Source organism: Hyla sarda, chromosome 9 (genome assembly GCF_029499605.1).
Source record: "Hyla sarda isolate aHylSar1 chromosome 9, aHylSar1.hap1, whole genome shotgun sequence".
NCBI lineage: Eukaryota > Metazoa > Chordata > Amphibia > Anura > Hylidae > Hyla > Hyla sarda.
In genome coordinates, this window is record NC_079197.1 from 90,200,553 (window position 1) to 90,209,082 (window position 8,530).

An 8,530-nucleotide genomic window follows, 5' to 3' on the forward strand; every position below is an offset into this window, starting at 1 on the left:
TCATATTATGTTCCACCCACCCCTATCCTCCCTCTCTCCCAGGCAGATGGGTCCGAGCAGGGTGATGAATCAGTCAGAAACAAGTCCGGTATAGCTACTGGCGGGTTAGAGGTGGATGACGGCACAGAACCACCCCCTGTAGGGCCAGACCACAGACGGCCGGCAGATTTGTATACTACCCCTGCCCGCTTCCAGATATCTGCCTATGATCCATCTAGTAATCATACCACACCGATGGATAGTGCTGTAAGACAGTCTATGGGACATGCACGAGGGAATGCCCCATCAGATGCCCCTACAATGTATGTCACTTTCAACCCAAGTCAAGCAGCCACCCTTGTGTCTCAACTCCCAGACCCAGAGAAACAGCCCATGCCTTTTTACCGTAGGATCAGAGAAATCCAGCAGGCTTACTCTGCTTCATTTAAAGATTTACAGAGCTTATGTCAGATAAAAGCTGGTGACACATACTGGCCAATAATGGAACCGCATCTCCAGAAGCGGTATTATCCTGAACACACCAGTTACCAGTCAGGTACCTTTTTCTGTGAGCACCTCCTAAAATGGGCTCAAGATAGATTGGCAGACCAAGCTACAAGTGTTCATGATGTTAGCCAGGATAAAACTGAGTCTGTTGAAAAATATTATGCCAGGCTCAAACAGCTTTTTCATGATTTGGGATTTGATTCAACCAACAAATCCCATACCCAAATTTTATCCTCTGCTTTTGTAAATGGTCTTAAGGACCCAGTGAAAAAAGGCCTTGTCCTCTCACGCCCAGAGTATAGAGTACTGCCACTTGACACCCTGCTACTTGTAGCAAAAGGCCTAGAATCCAGTCAAGCCATGACCAGAAAACCTGCCCCTCTCATGGTTACTAGGGACCAGCCCACCGACCATTCCCCACCTGAACGCAGGCAACTCCTTTGCTTTAACTGTAAAAAGCCTGGTCATTTTAAACGTGACTGCAGATCACAAAAAAGATCTGCATCCCCACAAGACCCACACAGAAAATCCGATGGCCCATCTGACAATCAGGGGCAAAGATCCAATCAGGATCATGTTGATCGGCTACCATAGGTCCTGGGCAAGCCTGTGTCTCACTCCCCTTCTATGGCAGTTACCTCAATTAATAATGATGGCCCTCTGGCTAAAGTGACACTACCCATTGAAGGGCACCCTACAACCTTTTTAATAGACACATGTGCAGCCAGAAGTGTAATAAGGGCCCAGGATCTGCCAACTAAAACCTTTCTATCTAAAATAGATGTATCATGTGTGGGAGTTGATGGAGTTCCCCGTACTAGCCCCCTCACCAAGCCCCTCCGTGTAGTCAACATACCCCACTTGTTTGCAAGATTTGTGGTCTCAGACACCTGTCCTCTTAATCTACTAGGTGCAGATGTCCTTTCTAGACTCCAGGCCTCAATCAAATTCAGTAAGGATGGTCCCCTCTGGAGGCTGATGATGTATCTGCTCTGTGTTCTCTTCCAATTATGTTGACTCTTCAACAAACTCCCACCCACACCATCCCACCAGAGGTGCTTGCCCATATCCCAGAAAGTCTTTGGTCCACTGGTCCAGAAGACATTGGTAAACTTAGAATTCCTCCTGTTATGGTTACTCTTAAGCCAGGAGCTCCACTGCCTAGGAAACCCCAGTATCCACTCAAGATTGCCCAATCAGAAGCCATCTCAAAACAAGTTCAGACACTTGTTAATAAAGGGGCTCTTATCCCATGCACCTCCCCCTGTAACACGCCCCTATTCCCAATTAAAAAGAAGACTGCAAAGGGGGAACCTGAAAAGTACCGGATGGTCCAGGATCTCAGAGCTGTGAATGAAGCCACAGTGCTGGAAACTCCTATTGTTCACTGTTGTTGATTTAAGCAATGCATTCTTCAGTATTCCTCTAGATCCCAGCTGCTGGTACCTGTTTGCCTTCACCCAAGAAGGACAGCAATACACTTGGACTGTCATGCCCCAAGGGGCTCAGAACTCACCTAGCCAATTTGCTAAAGCAATGACTCTAATCCTATCCACCTGGCAAGAACAGAACCCATCCGTAGTGCTTATCAGCTATGTGGATGATCTTCTGTTATGTGCTGATGACCTCACATCTGCAGAAAAGCACTCTGAGAGTCTCCTCTGCTATCTAGCAGATCAAGGCTGCAAGGCCTCAAAGCAAAAGCTACAGTGGTGTGCCACTTCAGTTGTCTTTCTTGGTCACTGTATTTCACAAGGCACAAGACACCTTACGCAGGACAGGATCAAAGCCATACAGGCTATACCTGTGTCAACAAAGCCTAAGGATTTACATGCTTTTCTTGGACTAATTTCTTATTGCAGGTCCTGAATCCCAGAAGCCTCTCTATTGATGCAACCTCTCTACGATGCTTTGAAGACGGATCCCTTTGACCTCTCACAGGAGGCTATCTCAAGCTTCCAGAATCTCAAGGCGGCCATCTCTACAGCACCTGCACTTGGCCTGCCAGACTACGACAAACCTTTCAAACTCTTTGTCTCTGAGAGACAAGAGCATGCCACTGGTGTCCTGGCCCAGTCTCAGGGCAACAAGACACGACCTATCGGATACTACTCTTGCAGACTTGATGCAGTAGCCAGAGGAGGTCCCTCATGCCTCAGAGCTGTCTTTGCTGCACAAGCATTGCTGGACAAAACATCTGACCTAGTTCTTGGTCATGATCTCATCCTTCTGGCTCCTCATGACATCTCTGCAATCCTTAATCAGACTCAACCAAAGCACCTCTCTACAGCAAGACACCTCAGACTGCAGTGCTCACTCTTGATCCCTGATAATGTCACCCTACTGAGATGTAATGTTCTCAATCCTTCCACCCTGCTTCCACTTCCTGAGGGGGGAGATGAGGAGGGTGATGGGGAGAATCAAGGTGAAGAGGTTATGGGTGATCACCCCCATGACTGCTTTGAGCTGATGAAAATGGAAACAACTCACTTACCATCTGTAAGTGAAAACCCACTGCCAAATCCAGATCTTATCCTCTTTGTGGATGGCTCAAGGTTTGCAGATGAACATGGAAAGTACCACACAGGATATGCTGTCACTACAGAGGACATAGTTCTAAAAGCGGAGGCTCTCCCTCCAACAGTGTCAGCACAGGAAGCTGAACTACAAGCCCTTATCTTGGCATGCAAATTGGCCGAAGGCCAGACAGCGAACGTATACACGGACTCCTCCTATTCTTTTGGAGCCGCCCACAATTTTGGCCTCCTGTGGAAAAATAGGGGCTTCCTGACAGCAGCAGGGACCCCAGTAAAACATGGCAAGGCCCTTAAAGACCTAATGGATGCCTTTCTCCTCCCAACTTAAGTAGCAGTTCTGAAAGTGAAGGCCCATGGAAAATTGAACTCTAAAGAAGCAAAAGGCAACAACCTGGCAGACTCTGCAGCCAAACAAGCGGCTAGGAATTTACAGGAAGTGGAGAGCAGAATGGAGGATACACCTACATTGGCCTTACAGACCCTACCAGTGGAAAGATCCCAGTTGAAGGTATTGCAGGAGGCAGCAAGTCCTGAAGAAAAGAACATATGGAAGCAAAAAGGAGCTGTGCTGAACAGGAATGGCCTATTTGAAAATGACAGGAAACCATGCCTACCAAAGAGTATGTACCCAGCAGTGGTACAGTGGGCACATGGAGCAGCCCACTTATCAAAGACTCTTATGAATGCTCTAATTCAAAAGTACTACACAGCACCAGGAATTACACCACTAACAGACAATTACTGCAAATCCTGTGCCATTTGTGCTAAGTGCAATCCAGGACGCATGGAGAAGATGCCCCAGAAGCATTTGGCAAGAGCCCAATACCCATTTCAAAGGATACAAATTGACCACATACAGATGCCAAAGAGTGGAAGATTTGAATATGCCCTTGTGGTAGTGGACATGTTCTCAGGATGGCCAGAAGCCTACCCAACTGCCAACATGACAGCCAAGACAACAGCTAAAAAGCTTCTGAATGAAGTAGTGTGCCGATATGGAGTACCAGAAGTCATAGAAAGTGACCAAGGACCTGCCTTCACAGCTACAGTCACCAAGGAAATCTGGTCTGCCCTAGGAGTCACTTTATCCTTTCACACTCCCTACCATCCCCAGAGTAGTGGCAAAGTGGAGAAAATGAATGGTACTCTTAAGACCCGAATGCTGAAGATGTCTCAAGAGACTGGTTTACCCTGGCCTGATAGTCTACCCATTGCCCTCTATAGCGTTAGGTACACCCCTAGGGGGGAACACTCTCTATCTCCCTATGAAATTTTGTTTGGCACTGCCCCCAGACTAGGGTGTTATCATCCTCAGCAGCTACAAGTACAATCTGATGCACTTACTAATTATGTGACCGCATTGTCTAGGGAGTTGACTAAAATACATGCCCGAGTGTTTTCTTCTCTTCCAGATCCTGAAGCAGTTACTGGGACTCACAGGCTATTACCTGGTGATTGGGTATTAGTGAAAAGATTTGTAAGAAAGAATTCTCTTGAGCCCAGATTTGATGGTCCGTTTCAGGTTCTGCTGATCACATCTACCTCAGTCAAGGTGGGAGGCAAAAATACTTGGATCCACGCCTCCCACTGCAAGAAAGTGCCGCCACCAGACGAAGAAACCAGTCCGACTCAATCATGAGTATCATACACTGCATCATACATATCCTTTGTATAATATTAACAACAGTCGGCAAACGCCGCCCAGATATTGCCATAGCTAACAAAAATGGGATAGTACAATTTTGGTTTAACTCTGAAAACACTACTACAGCATCATATGTCTTTGATGCTTGTACAATACTACCATGCCCAAAGGGTGCCACTAGAATATATAAATGGTATCATGAGGCATATGGGGAGGGATATATATGTGTCACTGGAGGAGAATGGGGGGAAGATTGTAACTCCTGGGTAGCAGCCGCATGGAATTCCGGTCCCTCATGGGGTTACAAACCAAAAAATTCAGTGGCCACAAACAGTAAGGACAAAGAAGGTAGACCGTTATCAGAACGTATGAAATTGGTTAAAATGGGCCCTAGTATGCGGCTTTCATTAACCAATCAGAACCCAGTCCCTAGTGATTCAGGAACTTATGTTCTTGGTTGGTGGTTTGGTGGAACTACTCAAGGACACCAGACAAAGTTTGAAATCAAGGATATAAGTACCTCGGGAGATTGGAAAGAACCCAGTAAAGAACCCTTAGTCCGTGCTTTGGAACATCATATTCAGGCTTATAATAAATTTATAGCAATTGCAAACCCCACCTTTGTAGATACCATGGCCATAGAAACAGGTTATTCGGATATTAATCTCTGGCTCGAGTGGATGAGGTATACCGCAGGAAAAGGTAATAAAACAAATTGTTATGTTTGTGGTAGTGCTAGACCTCATTTAGGTACAGTCCCGTTAAATATTCCAGAGCAGGTAGAGGACTGCTTCCTCAGCCTATATACCAATAGCTCCTCCGATCGAACAGATTGTGAACGGTGGAAGAAAGAATATCCTATAACCACTAAAACCCCTAGACCAGGAGAAGGTATCACCATTTACCCTGGAAATTATACTTGTTATGTCATTGCAGGTGACCAAGGCAGATTCCTGGGAAATTTCTCGGATGATTATTGTTCCATCTACCGAGTTATAAATAAAGCCAAACTGCAAGGCCAAGTTCAGTCTCTAGGTGATATCTACTGGTTGTGTGGAGACATGAAACTAAGAACCCGATTGGAAGGAAATTGGACTGGAGAATGCACCCTAACCAAAGTCATCATGCCTGTGCATATCTTCAATCATGAGCCTACAGAGGAACCAGAGGTCCACCACAGGAGCAAAAGAGAAGCTCCCAAGGGAAGTCTAGACCCGCATGTATACATAGATGTCATTGGGGTCCCAAGGGGGGTCCCAAATGAGTTTAAGGCTAGAGATCAAGTAAAGGCAGGATTTGAATCTTTCCTGATGCCCCTAGTTACAATTAATAAAAATGTAGATTGGATTAATTACATTTATTATAATCAACAAAGGTTTATCAATTTCTCAATAGAGGCTCTTAAAGGACAAGCTGAACAACTCAGTGCTACATCTACTATGACATTCCAGAATAGAATGGCCTTAGATATGATTCTAGCAGAGAAAGGAGGGGTATGTAAAATGTTCGGGGATACCTGTTGTACATACATTCCAGATAATACAGGCCCCAATGGTAAAGTAACTCTAGCTATAAAGAAACTAGAAAGCCTATCATCAGAGCTCAAAAGAAATTCAGGAATAGCAGACCCTTGGGACCAATATTTTACTGGGATGGGAGGATTGCAAAAAATGCTAATGCAAATAGGAATATCAATACTAACAATTCTCATCCTCCTAGCCTTAATCGTCTGTTGTGTGCTACCATGTCTGAAGAAATTGTGTGAAAAAGCCGTGGACAGTACAACTCCCTTGATGGCAAACATCGACTATGAAGAATATCCAGACGAACCCCATGAACCCATGAAAAGATATTCAACTACTCTAGTATTAAATATATAAGGGACAGCATCTGAAAACCTATGTACAAAGTCTGTGGCAAGGGGGGTCATGGAATAGCCATGACTCGTCTAACGTGCAGCAAGAAGAAAGTCGGAGAAGTACATAGGACAGATGAGATAGGAATCTAATTTTTAGGGAAAGAATCTTGAAAATGTTTTAATTTATATTATCAAAAGGGGAAAATGTAGTAGATGGGGGTCTTGTGATATGAAATATACCTTAAAACATCAATCATATATGTCTATAATAATGTAATGTCTATGTCTCTTTAATTCACACTGCTATATTCAATCTTGCATCTCTCTGCTTCTAGAAAATATCAGCTTAAAAGTAACAGATGGCAAAAACCTTCCTTCCAACGTGGCAGTATCAGGATATTAAGATTGAACTTTGTTCGATTACTAATATTTCTGTTGAAAGGAGATAATGATGGCCATATCAGGATGTGTGTCCTGGACACACACTGATATGGTGATATTGCCTGCTTGTTAATACCCGATCGATAGAATGTCAGGGTGACCACCTGGAAGGAAAGTCAAACTCAGCGCTTAGGCAGCATAAAATAGGGCTTTAAACTTATCGCCTGACAGATTGCACACACATACACACACGTCATGGAAAATATGATCAGTAATATGGGTGTTGATTTTATGATGATCTTGAATCCTTATAAACCCATGTAAGACGTTTGAATAAACAGAAGAGATTTGGTTATCTGAACCGTGTGTCAGTTGTCTCATTTCTCTCCTCTGATGCATGCATCTTCTCATACCTTCCAGTCTGCCCGACAATAGATAAACCAGTAGCCTGACCAAAAGGCTTTCTATTACACTTCCAGCTGCACATAGAGCTTTACTTTGCATATTTTGTGTTACCTCTAAATTGTTGTTATTGCAGAGATGGAAGACTGCCGACACTCCTGAGATAACCGAACTGATAGCTGCACTGAATGCTACATACTTGTGTGAAAAGATTATATCAATGGGTAATGGTGGCTATATTCAATGTAAAAAAAAGTGGTGTCACTGGAAGCCATCCCCACATTGTTCTTTCCCATAGGCCTTCATTTGGCTTTTAGACATAACCCAATTGCACGCAATACCTCCTGCAGATGCAAAACAGTAAACCCTTGGTTACTTCTCGTAAGCAGTAAAATTCACTACTATTGCCTATCATTTCTAGCTACAAGCATGATGCTTTTTCCTTGAATTTAACTAAAACCCTCCACTAGCTCCACTTTTGTTTACTATTTGATATCTTGTTACTTGTCTATTATGTATGTTCTCCAGGTAAGCTCGGTATGTTATTTTGTATATTGCAAACATTTTATAAAAAAAAAAACTATTGAACCGAAGAACCTTGATTCATATATTAGATTTGACAATTCAAAAATATATTGGAAATTCTGATATGTAAATAAATACATTTAGTTCCCCAATAACTATACTTTTTGTTGTTAGCCAACAGGATCCAAGGTGAAGTGATGTAAAATTCAGCTGGAATGCACAAAGTATAATTTAGAAACACATTCCATATATCTCATTGCAACACTTTATATCATCAACTTTGGCAAACGTCACCACTGTCATCTGCGATCAGACTAAAAAAGTTTAATGAATGGAATGATCTCAGACAGATGGTCATATCTTTGGAAGCAGAAGAGTAGACAGAAAAACAAATAATGTTTTGTAGTCCAGCAGCAAATATGGGAGGTAACTGTTCCAAGGTCAGTAGCATGAAGACGCAACTGATGATAACTTCATTAAAGGAAATAATTACAAGAAATTATCATGGAGTGTCCTGGTATGGCCATTGTAGGGAACCATAGACTGAACAGAAGTGTAAAAAAAATATTTGATACATATCTGGAACCAGTGATGTTTCTCATTAAACTCTGTAATTGGTGCTGCTGTAAATACTTAAGAGAAAGAAAAGGCAGCACAGTCTTAATACAAACTCTAATTATCCATCAATATAAAAGA

At 43.3% G+C, this 8,530-nt stretch overlaps 2 protein-coding genes across 2 annotated transcripts; both read left to right on the plus strand.

Moving 5' to 3' along the window:
* The first annotated feature begins 707 nt into the window (after positions 1–707).
* LOC130291906 (uncharacterized) lies at positions 708–3,351 on the plus strand. The gene has a single exon (XM_056541340.1). The coding sequence runs from the start codon at positions 2,377–2,379 to the stop codon at positions 3,349–3,351; it is 975 nt and encodes a 324-aa protein (XP_056397315.1). The 5' UTR covers positions 708–2,376.
* A 108-nt stretch (positions 3,352–3,459) lies between these two features.
* Positions 3,460–7,152, plus strand: LOC130290792 (protein NYNRIN-like). The gene has a single exon (XM_056538867.1). It carries the CDS (start codon positions 3,472–3,474, stop codon positions 4,660–4,662), a length of 1,191 nt encoding a protein of 396 aa, XP_056394842.1. The 5' UTR covers positions 3,460–3,471; the 3' UTR covers positions 4,663–7,152.
* The last annotated feature ends 1,378 nt before the right edge of the window (positions 7,153–8,530 follow it).